This window comes from Rhipicephalus microplus, chromosome X, assembly GCF_043290135.1.
Source record: "Rhipicephalus microplus isolate Deutch F79 chromosome X, USDA_Rmic, whole genome shotgun sequence".
In the NCBI taxonomy this organism is placed as follows: Eukaryota; Metazoa; Arthropoda; class Arachnida; order Ixodida; family Ixodidae; genus Rhipicephalus; species Rhipicephalus microplus.
In genome coordinates, this window is record NC_134710.1 from 96239070 (window position 1) to 96265349 (window position 26280).

Genomic DNA, 26280 nt, shown 5'->3' on the forward strand with positions numbered 1-26280 from the left:
TTTTGTTTATTGTATTCTATCGCAATCTACGAGCTATATCAATTCAAATTCTGTTGACCCCTAGGCTATTCTAACGTAATTGCTAAATGCGTGTTTCGCATGATTGATAATTTGCTGTGGCTCGTTATCCTTTATTCCACAGAAAACCAAATTGCGACGTTGAGGTCTGTTTCCGTGGTCATCAACCTTAGCTTCTAGGGATTCGATTCCTAGCGGCCTGTAGTACAACCGCTTTGGTCTTTCTTCTCGCTTACTTATTTTTTTATTTGAGCTTACTCGTTCGCTCAGTAAGGTTGATGATGACTTGATTGTTAGTGGTTTGGCTGTTTTTAATTTCTTTCAGTATAATTTTAATCTCCTCCTCGCCATTTTGTAGTACCTTCAGGATTGCTTAAGTTGGGCCCGGATTACTCTCGACGTCTCCGCACAACAAAAGCAGCAGTAGGTAAAATGCCTGACAGTGCGAAAGAGTAAAACGGTGCCGTTTAAGGAATTCAAGGTATATTGCGTGCTTACTGTCACATGCATGCAAAAAGAGAGCATGAGGTGGAAATGGCAAGGCGACAAGAATGCTAAGATATAATTCATTTGTTTGAACATTGCAATTGCGTCTGCGTCGGATGTCCGTTTGGTCGGAAAGAATCATCGAATAAAAAGGCAAAAGCGCGGACCACAACAGAATAAAAATGTAATGACGTTTCGGCAGCCAGAACGAGGTTGTGAATTAACAAGGCTTCCATGCTGGGTGCCAAAACCTGATTACATTTTATTCTGTTGTGGTCGGCGCTTTTGCCTTTGTATGTAATTCTATGAATTATATGTTCGTAATGCGTGCTCTGTGATTCCCGAGACAGTAGCGTTGTAAAAATTTTGATTCGGGTGGTTGCATGTTATAGTATATGGGCTGCTGCACTGTGCTTTCATAGTTTTGCTTTATTTTTATTGTACATTTTCCTCAGAAGTCATTGTACATCGTAACCCCTTACGGCAATATTTGTGCATTAAGGAACTCCAGCCCATTTTGTAACCACAAAACACACCGCTTACCTGCAGATTGTGGCCTCGTACGTTTCTTTACTTATGGCCAGGTCAGATTGCTTTGCCAACGACTGTGGCCACAGGGCTACCAGTTTCGTTAGTGTGACGTTGCATTTGTTCACCTCATTCTGCAAATCCCCGCTGTTGCACGTGGACTCTTTTTCTGCGAAAGGAAACGATAAAAGATAATCCAAAATCATGACATCGCAACCACGAAAACAATTATGATTCGCCAGAAATCACGAAGCCGTTAGCTTTAGTTGCTTTTTGGTCTCGGTTCTTTTTCGGAGCCTTGGATATTACGCATTGAAACCACAATGTGATTATGGGCCATGTTGTATAGACTATTTTACGTAATGCAGCTGGCAGCCATTATATGCCAGAGTCATAGATGTGCCAAGCTCACTGTATTGGGACCTGCGTGAAAATGTGCATTGATATAGCGCCAATTATTTGCTCCCGCTACAAACTTGATGGCTGCGCCATGTTGTTGTGCGTCAGCAGCACTTTGCATAAACGAGTTCATGTACGGTGTTTCAAAGATAGTTTTTTTTTTTGGAATTAGGGTGCAATTGTTGCCAGCGTGTTAGGGATGCATCTTTCAGCTGCCCAGATATACATCGCTGATTTGACATAGCCATGTCTGGCAGCTTTGATGGACGCGGCAAGTTTTCAAGCCACGTTTATCGAACAGTGCGAAGCTCTGAACAGTGTGATGATGAACGGAGACATATGCACCCGTGTGCTTCGCAGGCTGTTTTCAACCGAAATACGTCATTTGGGGCGGCCGAAAAAAAGTTAAGTTGGCTAATTGAAGTTATTCTATTTACACATAGTAATAGAACTAATAGAAATACAGAATGCAGGTACACATGACTACCAATATACAGCAAGCATGACTTTCTTTTCATAAAAGAGTGTTTTTTTTATTCTTGGTACAGGCACGCTCGTGCACACCTGTATATGTAAAATATATGTCAGTAAGCGATGCGGCCCCAGTAGTGTTAAAGTATTGGATCTTACGGCAGAAAGTCGCAAGCTTTATTCCTTTTCTTCAAGAATCATGTCCATGACCTGATAGAGCACCGGGCGGGAATCGGGGATGCTGGAGAACCGTATTCAGAATCAGTCAACGGACATCTGTTTCTTTTTGCAAGTACGCAAAGGCGGACATGTGAACGCAGTGCTTCGAAGTTGCTATACGGTTCGCTTGGGCAGTCCATAGCAGTTAGCTTATTACCGATGTTGAAGCCTATTTCCGATGTTGATGCCTACTGTTTCTAATCGGGTGTTCGATATAATCGATACTGTCACCCCCTTACTTCCTTCTTTCCCTACGAGAAGCATTCTCCAATACTGCACTTCTCGCGCAGAGAAATCGCGCGTCACCTGAAGGATGGGTTACTTTCCAAGCAGTTGTCCCGACAACAACTTTCAGTGATGCCACACGTAACGGTAGCTGATCAAACGGCATTGCACGTGCGGGCGCAAGAGTGCACCTATTCCGAATGCGGGAGCCACACTCGCCGTCGGTTTCAGGACATTCTGACGCTAGCGCAGATAGTTTTTGTTATGGTAAATCTAGTCACTACGTCCCTCTCGACTGTCAGTGAAACAGCTGAGGGCGCTGCTCGAAAGCGCAAATGTTGCCTCATCACAAGCATCAATAATCGATGCATCGTCTGTGCGTGTAGTTGAGATAGCGCAATTACAAAACCGTCTAAGCGGCTGGACTTACACTGACAAAAGCTCGTTCGCAAAATCTACACATAACGTCCATGTGACTAATAACAGGCTGAACCTCGCAACTACTTTGACATCATCGTTATGTGCTATTTCTAGGCGTGCATTATGTTTCCCACCCCATGGTGCAAAAAAGAAAAAAAAGCTTTAAGTGCAATACTTACGGCCAGCCATGTTGGTCACCACGAAGGAGTTCGCACTTGTGTTTCTGCTGGTCAGATGTTCCACGTTCATTTCAGGCCTGTGTTTGATGTGTTGGAACATGGCCATGTTGTCGGGCAGGCCAGAGATCACAGAATCCTCGTCAGGCTCGTTGTCGAAGAAGTATTCATCCTCGTACGCAAGCTTTCGCCGCTTGTCACGTTTAGCGTGCCTCACCTTGCTCGCAACGAGTGGGTCGCCCACCAGATTCTTGGTCCTGCCATTCCTGGAGCGCCCTTTCTTTTGCCGACGGTGGTGCCGGTGGCCCACACGTGGCCTGACATCTGGCTCGAGGTCTGCGAAATCTTCATAGTCTTCTAGCTCCCGCTGGTTCTTCCTGTTCAAGTCATGATACTGGTACCCCTCTGATCGCAACAAGTCGTAGTTGTCATCGTCGCGGAAGCCGTCTGGTTCTTCCATCAACTTGCCTGCCGGGCTCATGAACACTGGCTTCTGCCGTTTGGAAATGAGCTCGTAATCTTCGTCCTCGTCGTAGCTTCCTCGGGGCGCGATTTGTTCTGACATGTGCGCGTACTGACTCAGGTAGCGTCTCAGCACGTTTTGCTTCAAACTCTTACCCATTCTTGAGGAGGCCACCTTGTTCCTCGATATCCTAGCCTCGCCTCGGCTACGCATTTGCTCTGCTTTGTTTGGAGCATTACTGCGGGCTACTTCGCAGTTCAGGCTGTATGCATCCTGCAGCACTCGCTTGTAGCCCCGTAGTTGGGCGTTAACGCTTGACTCTCCGATGCATTCGGTGCCTTCAAGTGAGGACCTCAGACATTCTTGGAGCCGGGTGACGTAACTGAAAATGGGCGACAGTATTGTTAATATCGACGAATTTATGCGCACAAGCCTCATAAAACTAAACTGCTGTCTAACTGCATCAGATCCCCGCTAAGTGACGATTTCATCTTGATTACCGGCTAGTGGCCACTATAGGTACGATTCGGCAAGTAGCAAGTATATTCTCAATTTGCGATACATGCTGGTCTTTGATTACTGTGGTAAACTGAGCTTTCAAGTACGCCGATATCGCAGTTGATCGATTTTACAGTCAACTGACGTGGACATTCGACCGCTGCAGCCTGAACGATGTGAGAGGCACATCGTGCTTACCATCCGGTAACAGTTCACATAGACGCAAGGATAAATCAAAAAGAGAATAAACAAGTGCTGAGCTCCCTAAATGTAGCGGTAAACGTTCCGCTACTACTAAAATATTGCGAAAAAGAAAACGCATAGCTGCCTGAATCAACAAGAGAAAATTTTGGCCGGCACTTGTTTATTTTCTTTTTTTTTCTCCTTTTATTTAATGTGGTGCTTTTTACGCAAGAGCGTACTGCAACTCCCCAAAAGGTACACTCTTGTTTATGCTACATGGAATATGCGTTTAAGCAATAAATGCCGATAAAACAATATGTACTAATTTTCTGATCACATTTTTGAAGAAGTCAGATCAATATAAGTGTTTTAGCAGAGACCTTTAAGGCCACTTGGCAGCCATGTTACGCTCAGAACCAGCGATCCACTGTGCCACTGACAGCCCTTCATTACTCGTATGGCGGTTGTGTCGCTAACTCCCATTAATCACCATGATATATTCAGCAGAGCGTGTAATATCTCTGTAATATACGTACCCGCAAGCAAGTGTCATGGGTGGCTTGTTCTTGGTGTAGCCGTCGAGAGTATTCTGGAACTGGAGAGCACAGGTGAGGGCTCGTTTCATTACGGCCGTGTGCCGACACTTGGTCTTCATGTGAGGTGCCAGAGCTTGGATGCTCATGGAGGCTGAAAAATAAAGAGAACATATGCCACAACACAAATGAGCATAGCTGTTGACGTTACGAGGTTGGCTGCTGCTTAAGTTGACGTTCTATGTGACGCATGCAGCTTGAATCTGTCGCTATGCCTGACAATGGCGCTAACACTACGAGGCACATATCTAGAAGTTAGAACACATGCACAAATACACTAGCCATTTGAGGGGCAAGAGAGCCGTTCTTTTAGCTCGATGGATAGAGCATTGCAAGCGCAGGACTAATGCCTTATCGTTCGTCATTCGAATTAAATTATTGTTTCCAGCGATTTTGTGAACTTATTTGTCAGGTGTACTTTTTTTTCACATCCATGTAACAAAAAACTTCGCAAACACTTGTTTGGTCCCATAGCCTAACTGGCTAGTAGAGGGACCAATTGTGTGACATACCTACATACTTGCGCAAGCGGTTACACAGCGACAAAGGACATCAAACTGGATACAATGTTTAAAATAGAAAAAAAAGCAAAAAACACAAGATTGAACTATACAAAGAAATATAGCGCAGAAAATAGCTACTTATAGCACAGAATAATACTAGCACTAGAATAATAATAATAATAATAATAATAATAATAATAATAATAATAATAATAATAATAATAATAATAATAATAATATTAATAATAATAATAATAATAATAATAATAATAAATGACTATCAAGACGTATTACATGCTTTAACATGCTCGAAGAATAACCAAGCTTTTTTCTGCCCCTTATTACCTTGCTGACTGCATAAATGCGAAATCTTAATGTGGTCGAACTATAATTCCACACTATAGCAATTCGAACCACTGTGTTTTGATAATTGGACCAGTCAGTTCAAATCGTTCTTACGAAGGACCATCCTGGCGCAATGGTTGTGCGATTCTCACAGGCATTTTTTTGCAGGGCCGTCTATTACGTAAACATGTACAGATGGAAATACAGTGCTCAGCTTTTGCTATTTGTTTGGTCCCATGGCTTCGTGGCTTTAAAAATAAGGGATATCACAACCTCACTGACACCAGCATCACAGAGCGCCTTCCTGACCCTCCCCCTCTTCCACCATGTTTCCCTCCGGAGGAGGAAAAAAAACAGGGATGGATGAAGAACATATTGCGGAAACTAATCGTGCGCGAATGAACCATAAGTAAACACTAATTGCAGTGGCGTTTATTTTGTTCACCTCACTAAATTCACAGTCACCTCTTTCAGTGCTGACGAGCTTGCGACGTATGTCCGACGCCATTGCACGCTCGTGCATAGAAAACGCTGTCAGGCTAATTGCACCACTAAATATAAGCAACAATGAGAAGTCGTAACTAAACTGCGTTATTTGTTCTATGGTACACAGGCACTGAGGTCTGCTCTCTTTTTCTTTGATTGCATGTTCTTACTACTGGGTCGAAACACTCGACACGACACAGCGCTGTTCCCTCTTTTAGGCAGCTGAGTAAACAAGGTTAAACGGGGTCACTGTGCGAAGTGGATCTCGTTGCTGTGAGCTATCTTTCAAGAATAATTCAATTCACTGCCATATGTCTGAGAAGGCAAAACGAAAATGGCCGGCGTGCCACGTAGATAAGCGTGGCAGCGTCGTTTGTTGATTATATAATACATGAATTCACTTACAGACGTTGAGTTGACACACATGTCGCTTGTCACTCGTTGCGTGCCTCACGAATTCTCGAGCATGGGCAAATATCTTGTGGTTCACACACTTCGTCTTGTGTTCAGCAATGGCAATACACCTCTGCATATCATGCGCATAGCTGAGGGCAAGAGAGGAAGACATTCAGAAAGTCAGCCACTGTGTGACGAAGCTCGATCAGTAAGCTGCGCTTGCTTTTATTTCTATATAGTAGTACTCGGTATATCAATAGAACAACGACAGAACACTGGCTATGAATGCCGACACTTATTGTGCTACAACAACGTATACACTGAAGAAAAACCGGCAAGAAAAAAAGTGTTATGGGTGCTATACGTGGGGCCTTGAGGAAAACGAATCCAGCGGCACTTTTCACTCATTCAGGGACGTCTGTATGAAAGCTTATTGCGCGTAAACAGCAAAAACTAATTGAGTATAAGTCATCCTGCATGAGTTTCGAATCCATAGCATAAAGCTAAGTTCACTGTGAACCCCTATGTGCACAATGTCTCGTCATATAGCTAAGAAAGCTGTACGAGCGAACATTTCTGCTGTTTTCCGCGCATACAATCTATAATATGTTGCCCCAACCAGCCTAGCATACCACCGTGTTGAACGAGGGCTTTTCATCACGTCCTAGGTCCTATATGCAGAAGAACTCGACGTTAAACATGTACTGTTAGAAATGGCGTCAAGTAGCTCCTGTAGCTTCCAAGAAAGCACCAGAAAGCCAGCCTTAAGGCTATAGTTTCCTTTAGGTTGTTCTTGCTAATCAACGAAAGACCTTTCTGGTTAGCTGTACCCCGCCTTACCGCATCACCGGGACTCGAACTAACGTTTTCGAGCTTAGGAGCATCATCGTTTATCAGTCCCTAAGCTGCCGTGGTGTCGCTCTTCCTTCATTTTCATTGCCTTTCGCAGCAACGCATGATGTGGCAGTGATTGTTTTTAACAGCTCTCAGCATACGTTGTGACCGTGTGATCCAACGTCCATATTGGATGTCAGTGCTTCCCCTTAAGTACTCTTGTCTCGTTCTCTGGCACCATTTTCTAGCCATGAAACTAAACAAACGGTTTAACTAAAAGCATTTCTGCTTTGTTTTGTTTATCCTTTAAAAGTGCATGGAGGAAGCGATGTTTGTATACGACCACCAAGATAATTTGTGCTATACGTATTGGAAAAAATTGAAACGTCTTGAGCTAAACATCAATATACTGAACTTCAATAAAACTAAATTCCCGATATAACATAGTACTTCACTTTCCGCAGCTTCATATTTATGTATTTTACCTCAGTATAATGAAACGCGTCAATTAGTGACTTAAGACCGATGCGACAAATTGGAAGTTATGCTGGGGTTAGTGCAGACATGGTCGAAATGTACGTGGTTTTTGCTAACGCATTTTTTCAATCGCGTGTGGTTCGATAAAGAGCAGCCACCCAAACGAAGTAGTGCGCTTCACAGCAACATGAAAGGGCATGGCAGAGAGGGAATGCCTATTTGTGTAAAGCGGGAAGCCTGACCATTGAGTAGTTGGTATAGTGACGTATTGCCACATACGGCGTTTCCGTTAACGCTGCGTATCAAGGAAAAGAAATAATTAAGCATGGGGGCAGTACCACTACAAGCGACAAGCTCGTCTCGGCGGTCATAGGAAACGAATGTCACCGAGGCAGCCGGTATCGGTGTGAAAAATGAAATTGAGCGAATTTCAGTTATGTGGGAGTTCACTGATACAGAAGACTTTTTTTTTAAAAAATCGTTAAACCAATGCATAAAATCCGTGACATCCACGTGACCTATGTCGCGACACAGAAAAAGTCGCCACCATAAACGGAGAAATCTTAATTCGGGTTGTTAGCTGGCTTTTGTGTGAGCGCAGCTCTTAAAATTGAGTGGAAAGTAAGTGACTGGGTTAGGCGAAGGTAGCATCGGCGTCGCACCGCTCTTGGCTACATACGGGGTTTTGCACAACACCCCGCAGTACATGGCAGTACAAGCTCGATAGCGTCGCTTATGTCTTATTGAGACGGTGCGTCTGAGCTGCATTTCTTGGCGGTTCTCACGTGACGTTCAGCCGCTGTGAAGAGCGAGTTCACCGGTAAGCATCGGATTGCGGTCGCCAGAACTTAGGGTATTATTTTTTTTAATTTTCCGATTTCAAAAATTTTTGTTCTGCCGTATTAGTCTGGTATTCTTCCATCACTTATTATACAAAAGCAGAGTCATTTGACGACCATATTTTGTTTAAAAGATCGAATTTCAATTTGAGGATGATACGATGTAACAAAATAAATTGCCGATTTTACCGACATCGTTATATTGCCGTTTAGCTGTAAATTTAACGTTTAGTTCCACGAATGAATATTTCATATCAAAGCCATGCCGTACCGATGCATCTTTACTTACCTACAAGTATCCGCTGCTCCAGCCCATACTGACTTGGCGTGTTCGTCAGAAAGAGAGAAGTATGTAACACAGCACATCATGATTTTCTTCAGCGCTAACGCTTGATTACACTCTTCAAAATTTAATGGACCTGCAAAAAAATAAGCATGAAATTGACACTACACTATGGCATAAGACAATGAACAATAAAACCTGTTCAAAAAAGTATTTAATATATTAATTCAGCACAACTCATGGTGAACGAGGCGCTGAACCTTTGGGACACAAATGTGTCTAAAAGCTTCAGCAGAAAAGCAAGCGGGTGTCCATTGCTATTCCGCTGGCAAATTGCTAAATATAAAACATTTTTTGCTCTAGATTTAATGTAAACATGAGTATTGCCGTATTTCTTAATGGCTGAGTTACTTTTCGTTTCACCATGTAACGTGCAAGCTCATTTCTGTGGCAATTAGACTGGTGAAAACTGATTAACTCTTTACTGTGCTCGCAGTGCTAAAGAAAACAAAACACACTGGATTACGGGAAGCTGTTCAACGTAAAACAAATGTACTCTGACATGCAAAAAAAATTTAAAAATTGTGGCTTTGCGCTTGTGGTGAAAGAATAGAGAAGCTTGGTAGCCTTCCTGCTTTTCTTTTGTTTTCTTTCTACATCCTTTCCTTTATTTTTCTGTCTATTTCTTTCATCTTTTTATATATTTACTTATTTTTCCTGTGTTGCTGTTTTTTTCTTTATTTTTTGTGTCTGTTTCTTTCTAGCTTTTTCTGTATGTCTTTTTTTCTACCACTTTCTCTCTCTGTGTCAGCTTATTTCTATTTTTGTTTCTCTTTATTAATTTCTTTTACTGTATTGCTTGGTTCGTCTTTTTATTTTTCGAGTTCATTTCTTTCGCTTTCGTTTTCTGTGTAATCGTTTTGCCTTTATCTCCTTTAGTTGTCTCAATTTGTCCTCATTCTGTTCCTTTCTTTCTTGCTCTTTTTTTATCTCACTACTTTTTTCTTTCTTCCTATCTCTTTGTTTCTCACTCTCTTTCACTTGTATCGCCTGCTCATTTTCGCCGAGCATAGTTTTCCTGCAACGCTCGCACCTGCTGTACCAGGCAGTGGGGTCTTGCCCAATTCCTGGGGCGCATACCTACCTGCGGTTTTCTGCGGACACCGATGTTTTCACGGTAGCCTTGAACAGCTCCGCGGTGAAAAGCAACCTCCTTGTCGAGTTCATCGTTCTAATCTTTCTTTTCAAACCGCATTGTGAGGACCACGTAGGGTAACCTTAAGTTGGTCCCTTAATCTGCACGTTATTCAAACAGCATCGCCCCTGAGCCTGCTGGCTGTTTCTCTCCCAAGAAACCATGACGCCATGTTTAAACCACGTCATGGCTACACTAACTTCACCACGTGATGGCTGCACCTGATTTATTAATTTATATGTGTGGTTTGACGTCCCAAAACCACCATATGATTATGAGAGACGCCGTAGTGGAGGGCTCCGGAAATTTCGACCACATGGGGTTCTTTAACGTGCACCCAAATCTGAGCACACGAGCCTACAACTTTTCCGTCTCCATCAGAAATGCAGCCGCTGCAGCCGGGATTCGATCCCGCGACCTGCGGGTCAGCAGCCGAGTACCTTAGCCACTAGACCACCACCGCGGGGCATGATGGCTGCACCTAACGTTTATTTTTCCCTGCGACACCAGGAGCTGCATCTATGCAAGGTCGAATGTCTCAATTATACAGGCGCGACACAATATAGCTGTGAATTGAGCAATGGTCTGTTTGCTTTACACTTCCTAACCTTCCGAAAGTTTGTCTTTAACAAAGCTAACTATTCCTGAAACTTGGTTTTACTTTTCATTGAAAAAGTACTGAGAATCATATTCGATTCACGAACTTCAAGCAGTTGCATGCAAAATAATGAAACTGTTGATGACTAACTTCCCATTAATAAAGTGTCGACGAATGTTGTTTTCGATATTGCATTTAAATTATTCATAAAGCAAATAAAGAAATATTTACTAAAGTTTGATTTTTGCTTTGTATAAGTTCAAGTTATATTTTGTATCAATTTTTGTTTTGATAATGCTTTGTATTCTGTTTACGCTGCATGCTTAACCGCAGCATTGTGTAACCCTGGCAAATGCTGCTAAAATTGTAATTATATAATTGCGTTTATTGAGTTCAGGCTGAACAAAGCCGAGGCCTTTGTTAGGCACTCCAGAATTTGCCCCGGCTTCCCCCTTTGTGTGAAATGAAAATAAACTTCACTTGTATCCGTTAAGTCTGTCTTTTTTTTTTTGCCGATCGTTTTTGGCATAATACTCAAATATGCATGTCCTTCCATTTCGGCACTTATATATTATACATTTTATTTGCTGTATTTGCAATCGGGCATGTTAGTCGCAAGTCAGCAGCACTTTTAATAGCTCTTGTACGCTGCGGCAAATTCCATTTGCACAGCCCAAATGTCATTCGCTATTCCTGCTTGATTGTTCATTCTCGCCTGTTGTGCTGCCGGATCATTTAAATATGCAAAGGCACACATCATATTAGATATTTCATAATCAATCCGAGATGATTCCCACCCTGTTTTCTTAGGCCAATGGGTGATGAACTGGGATGTCAATAGCAGAGGTGGGTTCCTTTACAATACGTCACTATAGAAGCTTGTTGCTGATCACGATATAGATACTTAGGTACTTTCAGCATGTTCAAGCATTCCCTTCAAGTGAACGTGACTGAGTGGAATGGGGCACCGCTGCTTTCATGCTAACAACACACCATGAACTCTTATAATAAAGGATACTACACGCTATCCCATCCATGCCTTGTTTTTCTTCTAATCTTATAGGGTACAAACTTCCCGATGTGGCTAAAAAGGACGCAAATGGCATAATTCAAGCAGATCGCCAGTTAGAAGCAATAAGTCGAAGGTATAACCTAAGATGCCGTTTATGCACTGGTACTTTTACCTATGAAACGACGCTATGTGGCATACTAAGCACGTACAAGCCTATACCATAGCGACATTATATTAACTGGTGAAGGCGGAAATCGAAACACATTACTATAGGTGCACCTGACTCCTTCGTGTTTCAGTTGTGCCCACGATGGCATATTTCCTACACAAACAGTCCATCTGGCGCCTGAACACTGCACGTTGCATTACACGGATTCAAGAAAGTGTACACAGCACCAAAATTTTCAATGGTGTCGCTGACTGCTCAATTCAGACTGATGCGTCCTCTTACAAGGTGTGTCTGTATGAAAAAAAAAAAACATTTAAAGTCTCGTGGCAATCTTAAACATCGCCTAACAAACCATATAAATTTATAGTTCTTTCTAACACTATTTTCTGCCGATAAGTAAAATTTCACCCCATGGCTAAGAACTACCTTTAAAACAGCTAACTTTACTACAAGTTTCATTCCGCCACCACTACTAGAGAGATTTCTAGCTTTAACAGTCCTCAAATTATGGACAGGCAATAATGGCATAATGCATGCCGTATTTGCATTATGGGAATCCCACTCGGAAGATGTAAGTATAGAGGCATCGCACCGCCCGACATCTTCCGAAAATTTCTTGAAAAATCTGCAATGTCATTGTTTCTCGCATTGATCCTCGCCATCTTTTAAGTTAAGGGAAAGTGGCAAGGGCTGCTATCATCATGACATGGACGGGATCGCTGTGCATGATGATCATAATAATCCTAAAAGCATCATATGAATACCACAGATGTCCAAGTGTAGGGCTTTGGAAATTTTTAACACCTGGGGCTCTTTAACGTGCACCTACATCTAAGTACACGGGCCTCTGGCAATTCCGCCTTCATCCGAAATGCGGCCGCCGCGGCCGAGGTTCGATCCCGCGACTTGCTAATAGACCACTAAGGCGGGTGATCGCGCCGCATGCGCTCTGAACGTGGTGAAGTTGGTCTATTGTCATTTGCGTTGTAAAGAAGTCAGGTATTCTATTTAAACAACTGTTACTCTGGACTGACTGACAAGATAGTTAATCCAGAAGGGGAAAAAAAACATGCAACCGGTTTAAGATGCCTGGAGGAAAGAAATAAAAACTCCACTTACTCATTGATGGCATGCATTTCACACTGTAGATGTTGATCATCAGCTCGGACAGAATGTTCACAGTGATTACGAGTGGGTCCTTAGTCTGGTCAGTGTTATAGCAGTGAAGCTCCTTCCGTGCGTCATCAAAACATTTCTTGTAGTTGTAGTAGCATCTGAGGCAGCGGAGTAAGCATTCTATTAGTGCGCTTACATGTGCGCACATGGAATAAAGGCACAAGAGTGCTACCGAACCGTCCGTTCTGGCAAAGCGTAGCGTCACGATCATGGTCAGCCTGTACTAGAAGCGTTTTTTTCCCGATTCCGCCCTTCGCTGTGCCTACAGGAGCGCTGTAGCTTTGTTTGTTTGTTTGTTTGTTTGTTTGTTTGTTTGTTTGTTTGTTTGTTTGTTTGTTTGTTTGTTTGTTTGTTTGTTTGTTTGTTTGTTTGTTTGTTTGTTTGTTTGTTTCACCTTTATAGTTCAAGCGAACTTCTTTCATAATGCCCAGCACAAAAAATCAGAATACGACACAGGCGCTAACTTGTAATTTGATCTGTTTACGCTGATCGTCATAAGTACTGTCCTACTCACTCAGTTTTGCCACCTTACTAAACAAAATGTTTACACAAAGCGAAATCTTCCTAAGAGAACAAAAATAACTTTGTGGCTTTTTGAGACGCCTACGGCACTTTTATTCACATACGATTTGACAAAGGGACACGCAGTTGTCTGTGCCACTTGGGATGCAGAGGACATTGTCGAAACACGTGCGTTCTGTGCTCTTTGCGGTTTTGCTTGCATTGTGAAATGTACACAGATTTGAACAAAGCTGAGTGCGCTTTCCTAAGAGCTCCTCCTATTTCACGTCAACGAATGCGCCGAATTTTTTTATGTACAAGATACAACGCTTCATTCGAGCATCTGGTCGACCGTACTTCGTAGTGTGAGATATAATGACGAAAACTTGACAGCCTAATGAACTCTGGAAGTCGGCAACCATCTATATAACCTCAGCAGTGCTGCAAAGTTGCAGCAACGAAACTTGAAATTTGCCGAGCTATGGTAAACTGAGTGGTATGCGGTGACAAAGCACTTCTGCACACTATATAAACGTTTACTCGAGTTCTCCCACATGGAACGAGTTTGTACGTTCATGCTCATTCCTTCGATATTTTATACGTTTATACGTTCCTGATATTTCGAGGGTTCGCTTTGTGAGATTGTGCGTAACACAAATGTGTCCCTGTGTTTCCCTCCTTGTCGTTCATGTAACATAAATAAAATGATCGAAAGTAAGCATATGTGAAAAGAAATACGCAGGCCCTTGAGGTTGGTATGCTTCTTTGCCAGTACCCTGAATGAGGTTTTGGCCCTGTGAAGCTCTAGGCAAACGATATAGTTGTATGGAATGGTACCACTACTTCAACACAAGTGAGGTCTAAAATCATTTTTGAATGCGTTTACGGCTACCGGGAGTTCATATAGACCCTGTAGTAGCTTTAGCATGCCGCATATAGGCTCTGATTTCACTTCCTTTTACACCCTGTGTAATTACTCTAATAGGACCGCCACACACACCAAAAGTCATGCGAAGATTAATGTTCTCGCATGCTACATTTGAATGCAAAATTACCAACTCATACTCACTGGCATTCAGGTTTCTGAAGCTCCAGGTTGGTCTGGAAGGTTATGCCGCACGTGAAGAAACGCCTAAGCAGCTCCTTTTTATTGCACTCTTCAGGATACTTGAAAGACGTGTTGATGACAAGACATGTTGTTTCCGAGACGCTGGGCGTGAAAGGCGTTGTTGTAGTGTAAAGCGATTCAGTGGTTGTCGGGCCGCTATATGGTGATGTTACGGGAGACGTTGTTTCAGTCGTGTCAGACATCGTCGACCATTTCTTGGTTACGGTTGAAAATGGCGATGGTTCAGTTGTCGTCGTAGTTGATGTGGTTGTAGTTGCGATTGATGATGTTGCTGCGCGAGAACAGCTATTGAGCACAGCATTGCCTTGTGCACGAAACTCACTTACCTGGACAGATACAATCCGGCCCACCCGGCCCACCAGGTCCTCCAGGGCCACCTGGGCCTCCGGGTCCACCAGGTCCTCCAGGACCACCAGGTTCTCCTGGTCCAGGACCTCCAGGACCACCTGGACCTCCGGGGCCGCCAGGACCCCCTGGACCGCCAGGACCCCCAGGACCACCAGGACCCCCTGGACCTCCAGGACCCCCTGGTTGTCCTGGCTTGGGGCCATCTGGCCCTCCAGGACCCCCGGGTCCTCCTGGACCACCCGGCCCTCCAGGACCTCCAGGTCCTCCGGGACCTCCGGGTCCTCCGGGACCTCCTGGCGTACCTGGTTCCCCATTAGGCTTGCAACCAGGGCCATTCGGCCCACAAGGACCGTATGGCCCACAGGGGCCATTAGGTCCCCCGGGGCCACCAGGACCACCGGGCTGACCAGGTTTCCCGCATGAAGGATTTTCTGGAATTATCGGTGTCACGATCCGTGGCGTTGTGGATCGCGTAACGTCGTGCTCTATCCCGCACAAGCGCGCATATTTCGTCAGCAACACGCTGTCGAAGAAGCTGGTAGTTGGCTTGATCGGCATGTCCGTATTTTCGCAAGAGGAATCATGATAAGCGTCCTTCGTACAGTTCAGGAACTCACGGACAAAGCTGAAATGAGCACAAGATCAATTGAGTTTGGCTGCCAACTAATGTTAAGGATTGACATTGTTTTGACGTGATCTGATGTTTAGCTCGTTTAATTTCGGCATTACGGAAAGCAGTTTCATGCTTTCCTTGAGATTTACTGTCCCCAATTTAAGCGTGCTTCGAAATATACTCTGCTGCTTATGATGGCCAACGTATCCTAGTCAACTATGTACTGCTGCCTCCCTTTCATGCGTTTATCTATAAAAAATAAGTCTTGAAGTTCTGCATCTTGTAAAGGTACGGTGGGTCAAGATATGTAGTTTGACCAGCTGTTATGAAGTTTGGGCTCTTCAAGCACAAAGGGCATCCCGAGTGTTTGAATGCCGTCTACGTGAACTGATTGCAGTCTCATGCTGAGAAATAACAAAACTACTGATCCATCATAATGTATGTTGATTGCTTAATTTCTTACCGGGTAATTTCAGTGGCTGAAGTAAGCCACCGACGCGTGCTGTAGGTGAAAAAGCTCATAATCTTGAGTGCTACCGAAAATCTATCGACAGAATGCATGCTCTTACAAAATTAACAGTCAAATAATAAGCAATCGAATGCTTGAAACACTTATTTTTCCATTCGAAGTAGGAATGAATAGGTTTCTTGTTCAGAACTGTTTGGCTAGAGTATTCATGCCATTGCATAAGGTTTAGTGCTGTCAGGTCCTGTCTGGTGGTACGGAGCTTTTCAATCTGCTACAAATGTCACTTTGTTGATTAGCATACAGCCAATTGCGATCTTGTTTAACCACTGACATTGTTTAATTGTTAACGCAACCCTCGAAATAGAAATGTTTATATTTGACCGAACCTACTGGCTTCTAACTGTCGCGCCTACCTGTGTGATAAAAGTGGCTGCCAACTAATGTCGCACAAGGTTGATTTAGGCTATAAATGATGACGAAACAAACTCATAATACCCTGTGGCCTATAATCAGTGGCATCTCATCAAGACAAAGCTTTCGGAATGCAGAAACGTTGTTTTTTTTTCGTGCTTAGAACATGTCGTGCGTAGCACACCAATTTTCGCTCTCTAAACAAATGACATCACTACTTACGTCGTATAGTTATCCTTTTCGCTTAAACGTATCGATCAGTATGAAATAGTCAAGCTGTGCTACCTAATATTCTCGAAGTTTGCCTGAAGATATAAACAGTCGCGTAGAACTCAAAAAGCCTGCTGAATATTCTTCTCAATAGCGCAGGCAAAGAAGCCTGAAGCAACGGGCGCGCTCTCCAGACTGACGTCATGAGCCGGACGGCCGGTGACCCTCATAGGCATGCGTATATAGGAGGAGAGCTAGAGAGTCAGGATGGGGTAGCCGCTCCCTAGTCTCCTATGAGGAGGAGGGGGGGGCGAAGACAGCACCATACAGTGAAATAATAGGGAAACGAGGCGCTGTAATTCGGGGGGGGGGGGGGAGGGGAAGTAGGGCAATGTCGGATCCATACATTGAAATAATAGAGAGGGAGCGTTGTGACGAACCTTCGCCCCCCCCCCCCCCCCCGCACCCTGAAGGGGCATCGTGCACGCCTATGGTGACCCCACATTCCGAGAACACTGTCGCGTGCGTGACAGTGTTCTTTAGGCGCGGTCGCGGAGGTGATCGGAGTTCGTGCTTTGATCATCGGGACTCCGGACTTCTTAAGTTGTATTCGACTATGGGGGAACATGATTGTGTCTTCCTCAGAAGAAGACCAGGTTATATGTAGATGTCTCAGTCACGCTGTGTTTAACCATATATCTTTTTTTTATGTTGACGTCGTCTGCTTCCGTTGGCGAATCAAAGGTGAAAAGTGAGAAGGCAAAACAATGTGCGACTTTCCGACACTTAGTTTGCATTTCTTCAAATATTTTGCTTTATTTCACCAAAACAGATTTATTGCCATCCTTGTAACCTACTAAGTTTTCATTTTCTTTTTTTGTGTGTGTCTTTTATGAGCAATGCAGGGATGGCGCATATCATCTGCAAACACTACATTGCTTTAATAATACACTCCGTTACTTTTTATTCTAGTTTCTTCCCAGTCTAGTCATTTAAATACTGCTTTTATGCATGCAGTGAATAGAAATAGAGATCGTACCTTCTTGTCTGGTGCCTTTTTCAATCGTGATTGTATAGCTTTTCTTGCGGAGATGTCGGGTAGCTGTAGATATCTTCATATGTTTCAAGGGCCCTTAAGTGACATGACGCTCTAATGCTCCTGATAATTTATGAAGTAGAGTGCATCTTGGGCATTCTATTAAAGCTGTGTAGTGAGGTTTCTTGTACTTAGCAGACAACTCTATTACCTGGCTGATTGCGTGGCTGTCATTTATTGTGTGTATTTGTGTGTGTATTTATTGTGTGTATTTGTGTGTGTATTGTGTGTATTTATCTTTGAGATTACCTTCATGAAGATTTTATATAATTCTGAAAGTAAGCTCATCCGTTTGTGATAACTACAATGTTTGATACCTCCTTTCGTGTGTATAATTATAATGCTAGCATTTCTCCAGCTCACTGTACCAATTGGCGTTTTCAGACACTATATACATTAGAGTTTCTGTATCATATATTAATTTCTATCTTCTATTACATCAATCATTATGTCTTCTCCGACAGCTTTTCAGCGACCATACACCTCTTACGCCTTTTCTAACCTCATCTGTCATTACATAGAGGACTCCACTGCCTTGTTCTGCTTTGAGAGTTTCCTTGAAGAAGGATGAATTGCACACTTCTGAGCTCAGCTTATCAGCTACCTTCACTACGTCTCTGAAATCACCAATCTCTTTGGCCAGCTTATATTTTATAGTGAATGAATTTTCCGTTCGTTTGCAGTTTCTTTTTAGCTTTCTCGTGCTTCTGTTATTTTACTGCTGCCTCTCTTTGACCTTACAACTCCTTGTGTCACTGCCTTCCAATGCGTGAATCAGCCTTGTTAGATGAGCGGCTACACGATAAACTGCTTCAACTTAAAACCTACAGAAATAAAACATGAACTCTTTACTGGTCGTGACAAGCAACTTGCTACCACATTAAGGATGCTGACGGCGACACCTCTAGAAGACGCCAGCAGTCGCGCTTGCCTTATCTGAAATGCGTGTCTCCCACATTATATCGTCAAGCGTTGGGGCATGTGTTGAGTAAACGATGGATAGCTTTGCTGTCGATTGCTGCGTAGGGGGTATACTCCTGATTTACGCGAGTGAAAGCAATGCGCCCCATTTGAGGGGACTTTATCTTGAACTGTGCTCATAGGCGTGATATTGAACGACAGGGTACGTGCATGTCATTGCTAGGAACCCATGAAGCTTCGTACTACGCAAGATTCCGGGCAAAGTTTCTTTATGCACTACTTTTGGGAGGCTTTCAAAGCGCCTCTTCTATCTGTCACCACCCTTCGAGTGACTAAATATAACGCACTTCTCGCCCATTTAGTTATTCCTGACTTGACAGTTACTGTTTTGTTGTGAGCGCGTTTCCTTTCTGGACGCGTAGGTTCAGGATATTTTGTAGATAAAGGCGCGACGACGACCACGGACAGAGGGGGAGACAAGCGGGGAGCGCCAACGTAGGCATATGACTCTCCCTGCCTCAGACTTTACGATAAAAGGAGCGGCTGCAAATTTCTACATGTGGGATTGACCATTTGACAGCGTCTCTATATAGTGTATCACAGCAACCGTGTATTGTTCCGAGTTCTCGCTTGCCTTTTCCTTAAGCTTGGTTAAGCTAGTGTGTTCCTATACATAACACCATTGCTTCCATCTGTATGGTGACTAATTATTATCTAAGGCGAAAGCTTATTGAAGACGTAGCCGCACCTGATCTTTCTCACAGTGACACAGCTCTAAAAGTTAAGCCAGAATAGGAAGGAGCTGACCGACACAGCTCTGCTTTACGATTAAGGAAGTCAGCTTCAATACCAATACCCTAATGTGGCAACGTTATGAAAAGGCAGAGAAGTTTTCAACTTGTAAACGTCTGCCCTAAATGAACTCTCAGTACTTGTGTATACATTTGACTCATCGCAAATACCGGGGATACAAAAACGTTGAATATTCGTAACTTCGCGACATAAACTCCGGCAAATATAGTTGAGATAGACTAAGTACAAACTGTGAGCGCGATTCATAGTACAACGCTGTTACATTCGGTACTTGACTTCAACATTATGACGTTGCTGCCCTGACCACGTATGACGACCACTTATGGCGCGATTATCACTGAAACGCATAGTCACACGCTATACGGAGCGCCAGTGCAACGATCACTCGTCCACACAGACCCAAACAAGCGCATAGTGACTAATGATTGTAGCAGTAAGTTCAGTACATTCCCTCGTGTGTGCCAAGAACAGGCTACATTTGCCTCTCATGCTTATGTTCTTGCTGTCATCAAAAAATAACGCACGAAATGTGTATGCAGCAAACTTAGAGCTGCTACAAGTTAGGGAAAGAAATTGTTGTCGTACTGGCACACGGCTTTGTCCGTTTTGTCAATCTGTTGGCCTTCCACCTCTGCATAAAATCCAACGGCGCAGTAGGAGTAGAGCCGAGCAAGCATGGTGTTGTTGCATCTGTGTTGCAGCAAACCTGAAAGTAAGCCAACATTGCGCAACGCGATGCAGTGATCGTCCCACTACGCGTGCGCTTTGTTCTCGTTTTGTGCCGCAATGCAAGGAATCAATTCTTCGTTGAAAATACGCAACAAATAACTTTTTTTTAATGATATGGCATGATTTAAAGTAGCAAAAATGGTTGCAATTCGTTGGCTCTACTCGGGAGTAAAATAAAAGTGATCAAGTTTCCTGGGCAAAGTTTTCTCCCTAACAGGAGTCCCAATATGCTTAACAAGTGACATCCTGCCATTATCAATAATTTGACGCCAAGTCTTTGCAACAGCTTGACTATACGATTGTGACCGATGTACTTATCGGCTGTCAGACCATAGTTAAGTTGGCTAAGTAGGACTATCTATCTATCTATCTATCTATCTATCTATCTATCTATCTATCTATCTATCTATCTATCTATATACCTATCTATCTATCTATCTATCTATCTATCTATCTATCTATCTATCTATCTATCTATCTATCTGTTTGCAGGCGAAGCTTACCTTTGGAAAGTTGTTTCATGGGCACTGGCGCAGTGTCTGAGCAGTTTACGTCGAATGCTCTCGCCAGTAGATTTCGCATCAGCGAAATGTTGTGTGTCTCGTCGAATACCATGCAGTGGTGCCTGACCTGTGCTTGTTGAATGCAGGACTCAAATTCCCGAATAGCACTTCAAAAGGAGAAAATTTAAGGCGGTGTTTAGACTATTCAGCCGTATTTCCACTTGTCAGAATAAACATTCATTTCGTTCAAGGTCATTCTGCTACATACTCTGAGACATTGTTCGATTGTTCAGCGGGCCAAATGGATATAGTAAAGCCTCTTTTCCTCATACTAATGGTAGTAAATTTTCAGGCTGCAAATAAATGGTTTGGAAGGTATTCGTATATATTGGCATTGTATGGTTAATTAGTCAACGGTGCTTTTTTTGCACGAAATGTTTGAACATCGCAGATAGAGCGTCCGGCTGAAGAAAAAGGTTTAAAAAGGCATGTCAGCCAAAGTTTATCCGAAAAAATAAACATTGACTCGTTGGCGTATGTCTTCAAAGACGTTGTGTTTGGTATTCACCGAAATTAAGGTATGGAAGATCAAGTGTCGCAGAACTTGACATTTTTTGCATTAATTTATTGGTTACACTTTGTAGGTTACATTTTTTGGATCATTTTTTTTTTAATCCTAATTTTCGTTCATTCACTGCTTTTTCACTCGCACGTATATCTGCATTCATTTCTGGGGCGACGACTTAAATTGCCAGTCTTTTTTTTTTCTACTTGCTTGCTTGCTTGCTACGACGTTTTTGTGGCTATACCATAGTGACGCTGATTGCGCCCGTATTCTTCATTTACCCTCTTCACGAATTCACGCTCCCGTCTTGTTACGTACGGCCATTTCGCGTCCTTATAGCGTATTAGCCAGTGCAAACGTCTCTAAAGAAGGTCATCAAAAATCTAATCAGCGGATTCTTTGCTAAGATCTAATCAGGGAGAGGGGGGGGGGGGGGAGTCTTAAATGGCAGTGTACGTACGCAGAGCACAGTGACACAACTGGGAGACTGCCGCGGCTTTGGCGAAATTTATGCAATATCTTCACTCTCACATTGATCAAAATGCATGAAAAGAAAAATCTCATAATGACCGCATGATGGCAGTTCGTACTCACATGCATGCGCTGGATTTAGCAGCTGTGGAAACGCTGCGAGAAAGACGTACGGTCACGTTGTACAGTGATGCCACTTCGTCCATGATACCACGATCGCATCGCTTCATGTCGATGTGGTACATGTGCACATTACACGCTGCAAAAAGGTGATTTAGGCATAAATAATTTCACCATAATAAAGCGCTGCAAAGTATAAGGTCAATGCTTCTTTATTCATAGAAAAGTTGACGCCTTTTTTTTTACTTGCGTACTTGACAATTTTAAAATTTGATGTCACAGCAGCAATTTTATGCCGCTTTAGTGCACAGCCTCCTATCGTAACACACAACCAAGTCCAATCTAGCTGGGAAAACGCTGGCGACACTTCTCACGAGGAAGTATGTAGCGTCATAAGCACGAGTTTTACGCTGACTTATTTTTTATTGTTTTTGTAATCATTAAAATAATTGAACATTCAACCAAAATAGTCAAGTCAGTACCTCCCCGCCTTCTCAACGCTATCCGCGATAATATGAACCTAACCTAATCACCTAATAAATAACCTAACCTTAAGGCATCGTGCAAATGTTTAAGGTAACATCGTTTGATAGCACCGTAGCTCCTTCTGTTAGAAAGGAACCGGAACGTTACTTACTGTAACGAAAACCTATATTCTAGTTTCTGCCATCAGCGATTGGTCTGAACATGTCGCAAGTGACGGCCGTTTCGCCTTCTTTATAATTTGGTCAAAAATTGTCGACTCACTTAAACTCCAGCCTGTGACACGACAGACAGGTGACGTTAACGCTTAAAACTTTTGCAAGTAAAATACAAGTCTTCTGATTTACCGGGTCGTGTTTGTTTGCTTAGGGTTTAGCTCGGAATGTTGTAGTTGAGTTTAACTTGTTCACCAAGTTTTTTTTTTACTTGGCTGCTAATTTATATGAACTGTCTGTTTATTAAGTCAATCCCCTCCACAGACTACTTTCGCAAGATTTCTCACATAAAGCTTCACATTTGCCTTTGTCAAACCCACATTTTGTCTTGAGGCTTGACTAACGAACAATATAACCAACTACCCCAACATGGATTACTGACAAGCTGCCTTATCGACCTCCTTGCTGCCCGTTCGAATTGGTCAGCTGCCCGTGTGTATAAATTACATGCTACGTGATGCTAAAAGTGGCCGAGGACGACAGAAGAATGAGTAGAGTGACAAATTTGCGTGCTAAAATGGAACCAGTTTCCGCACGATTGGGCTGGTTGGGTGTCATTGGGAGAGGCTTTCATTATGCAGTGGGCGTAAGACGGGCTGACAAGGGTAATGATGACTACGATGGCTTGATTCTATCTGCCCCAAAATATGTTCAATATACACCGCCATGCCTATGAGTGATGCAGGGTAACGTACCAAGGGTTACACATACAGAAATACCGAAGAAAGTGGGCGTAACAACGGCCACTGCCGTAGTTTCGATGAAAGAAAAAGGGCTGTCCCCACAAGCGGCAAGCTTTTTTATTTACCCACTTTTATTTTTATGAAATTTATTTCCCAATGACTACATTTAAATGTGACTGGCTTCATATGGCTGTGTGTAATAGGAAAAGAATGTCGCGGTTCATTTTTTTTTCTTGGTGTTATAATACGTTAGCCATGTAGCGTGTAGCACGCATGGGTTTGAGCGCAAGTTCAGTAACTCGAAAATGAAAATATATAAAGTGATATTATTGTGTTCGTACTTTGCTTCTGATTTTCGAAACGGGAGACTACGCGAAACTTAAAGGCACCAAAAAGATAAGGTCTGCTTAGATGTTTTAGGGTGTCTAGGAAGCGGGTGCAGTTTTGCTGTATGTTTCATCATATACATAGTGCTTTCAATTTATGAAGATCGTTTAAACACAGAGGATTGAGTGCCGAAACGGAGTTATTATTATTATTTTTTGCGAAGGCGAAAGGCTGCTTATTCGCACTACTGAAATTCAAACAAAAAAATCTTCCTCCGCACTGAAAGGGCCGTACATGACGACAGCTTGAAGGACAGCTTCCACGTCGTTTTAGTAAATTCCCTCTATAAGTATATTTGCTCCAGCTATATTATACGCCCTGTTGCATTCGCTGAAATAAGGCCGAACCACCACACTCGTTTGTCGTCTTGAACGAGCATATGGTTTCGCCAGCAACGCGAGATTCGACGCGGTTGGATCGGACCACGACGGACCTGCACCTTCGTGGCACTAGACTGCGGCGTTCGTTTTTGTCCCGCCAGTGTGGACGCCCCAAGACTTCCGCGTAATGGTTTGAGTGTGGAAGTTACGTACACCGCTGCGTGAGCATGCTAACCCACTAATCTGCGGTCTCAAACCACATCGCATGCATACTATTCTGCATATGCCAATAGAGGATATTCATCTGGCAGTGGCGCGCTTAGCGTTCTCTCACCGCTCTGGTTTCTTCGGCGCTGAGCATCTTCGTAGCCGTCGTCTTCCATCTGCATGCTTTCCTCCTGCTTCGCGCGTGCCAACTTGCCCCGGAAAAACGGATCCTCTTCCTCGTCTTCGTCTTCAACCGCCGCACGCTGACTCGCTCGATCCGGCTCGCCATCGTCAACAGTGTCGTTGATGCGTTCCTCGTCCGAGGCCTCTTCCGCGTCGTCGGAAGAGTCACCCACAGCGGGAGCGTCCTGCCTACGATTGCGCCGTCGTGGAACTCTCTCGGTGCGTTCGTCCTCGTCGTCTTCGAAGAAGCTGCCGTCCTCACTTCGGTCGTTTTTCTTGAGCTTCTTTTTGCTGAATCCTTCTTCGAAGCTATAGTCGTATGAGCTGCCTGGTCTAACAGGAGCCTCATCGTCTTGGTACGCGTGGCCTTCCTTCGTCTCCTGAGGAGCTTCGTTCTTCCTCGGTTTCGAGCGACGCTCTCCGTCGTCCACGGACCTGCGTTGTGGTCGCTCATCTTCGACATCGTCGTGGCCTCTGCGGAACCTTCCGCCACTCCCGCGTCCGGCGTCTCCTCCCTGATCACCCCGCTTCACGTCTGGCCTAAAGTCGTAGTACTCCTTGGCGTCCTCGTCTTCGTATTCCACATTCGGCGGAGGTACAGGAGGAGTCGGCATTACCTTCGCTGGATCGTTGTAGTAGTCGTACTCCTCGCGGTTCTTGTACGCGTCGTGTTTGTTCGGTGCCGGCTTGCGTGCGGCGCCACGACGTCGTCTATTGTCTCCGTAGTCGTAAAAATCCGAGTCACCCTTTCTGCCGGAGGGTACAGCGGGTGGCTGCCGTTCGCGGGGTTTCCGCTGCGTCTTGTGCTCTCGCTTACGGAGGTCGTCGTAAAAGTAGTCTGCCGACTCGCTTCCCGCGGAAAAGCGCGGGCTCATGTCGCCTTTGCTGCGGCAGTCGACTCCATACTCTTCCTCCAAAAGCCTCTTGTAAGTCACCAGTTGCGCGCTCAGTGACATGTCAGTTTTGCAGGTGCTACCTTGGCTGGCATTGTCGATACAGTTCTCGAAATCTCTGATAAACCTGAAAGACAGACATATTTTCGGTACAAGCGTTGCCTAAATTCTAAAGTGATTGCGCTGAGCAAAAGGCATGAAGGAATAAAAAATGGGGAAAGATGAGTATAGGTTAGTCCTTCGGGTCTTTTGCTCAGGGCCGCTACATTCTACTATCGTACCAACTAGCGCCAGTTGAAGCTTTACAGAACATTTCTCCTAAATCTGCATTTGATTTGTAAACCACTCCATATACTTTCTCTTATATACAAATATATGCCCAGCATGGTTTAGCAGGCGTTAGCATTTTATTATGAAGTTCCCTTCAAGTTTCATTTAATACGTCAGCTGCCTGACGCATATCGTTTGTCAGTACGCGTTTATCGTGTGCGTCGCTTCGGGAATGCTTTGGCATGAATATTGCCGAAGAGTTTCCGAAAGTGTGGGCCAGGCTGTTGTAAAAAAGGAAATGGGCTACAAGGTATGAGGAGGGCACCAGCAGTGGTTTGCTCGTAGCTTTGTTTGAACTGGAGACTCTTTATTGATTAGCTAAACAGTCATAACAGGTCGAAAGTAAAACTTCTAAACTTCAGCTGGAACGCCTATCGTTTGATGCGCGAAAACTTCTATGGTAAAGTTATTGATTTGCGTAGCTAATACTTCGAACTGCTGAAGTATGTGCTATCCCTGGTTTAGTAAATATTGTTGTACTCACGGGCACACTTCTTCCTTAGTGGGTCTCCGTCGAGACACTTTTTGGTCCATGAAATTCTGGAAACCGATAGCACACACGAGAGCTTTCTTCAGAACTGCAGACTCGTCGCACTTATCTCTTTGCAGGGCAATCTGCGCACTGGCCTCCAAGGGCACTGTTTTAAAAGAGAAAGGAAAATAGAAAAGATGTACGTGAAGTGATGCC

The 26280-nt window shown here is 43.8% G+C and overlaps 1 protein-coding gene across 1 annotated transcript in view; it reads right to left on the minus strand.

The window, feature by feature from the left end:
• The window catches only part of LOC142775665 (uncharacterized), a 73309-nt gene that overhangs the window by 337 nt on the left and 46692 nt on the right, over positions 1-26280 (minus strand). Inside the window, exons 15-27 of the mRNA XM_075877300.1 lie at positions 26077-26230; positions 24314-25389; positions 21895-22030; positions 20736-20902; positions 20089-20209; positions 14949-15595; positions 14563-14893; positions 12936-13090; positions 8849-8978; positions 6419-6558; positions 4623-4773; positions 2946-3787; positions 1048-1201 (exon numbers count right to left, since the gene is read on the minus strand). Coding sequence (XP_075733415.1) covers positions 1048-1201; positions 2946-3787; positions 4623-4773; positions 6419-6558; positions 8849-8978; positions 12936-13090; positions 14563-14893; positions 14949-15595; positions 20089-20209; positions 20736-20902; positions 21895-22030; positions 24314-25389; positions 26077-26230 — 4204 coding nt within the window. The remainder of the gene's footprint in view (positions 1-1047; positions 1202-2945; positions 3788-4622; positions 4774-6418; positions 6559-8848; positions 8979-12935; positions 13091-14562; positions 14894-14948; positions 15596-20088; positions 20210-20735; positions 20903-21894; positions 22031-24313; positions 25390-26076; positions 26231-26280) is intronic.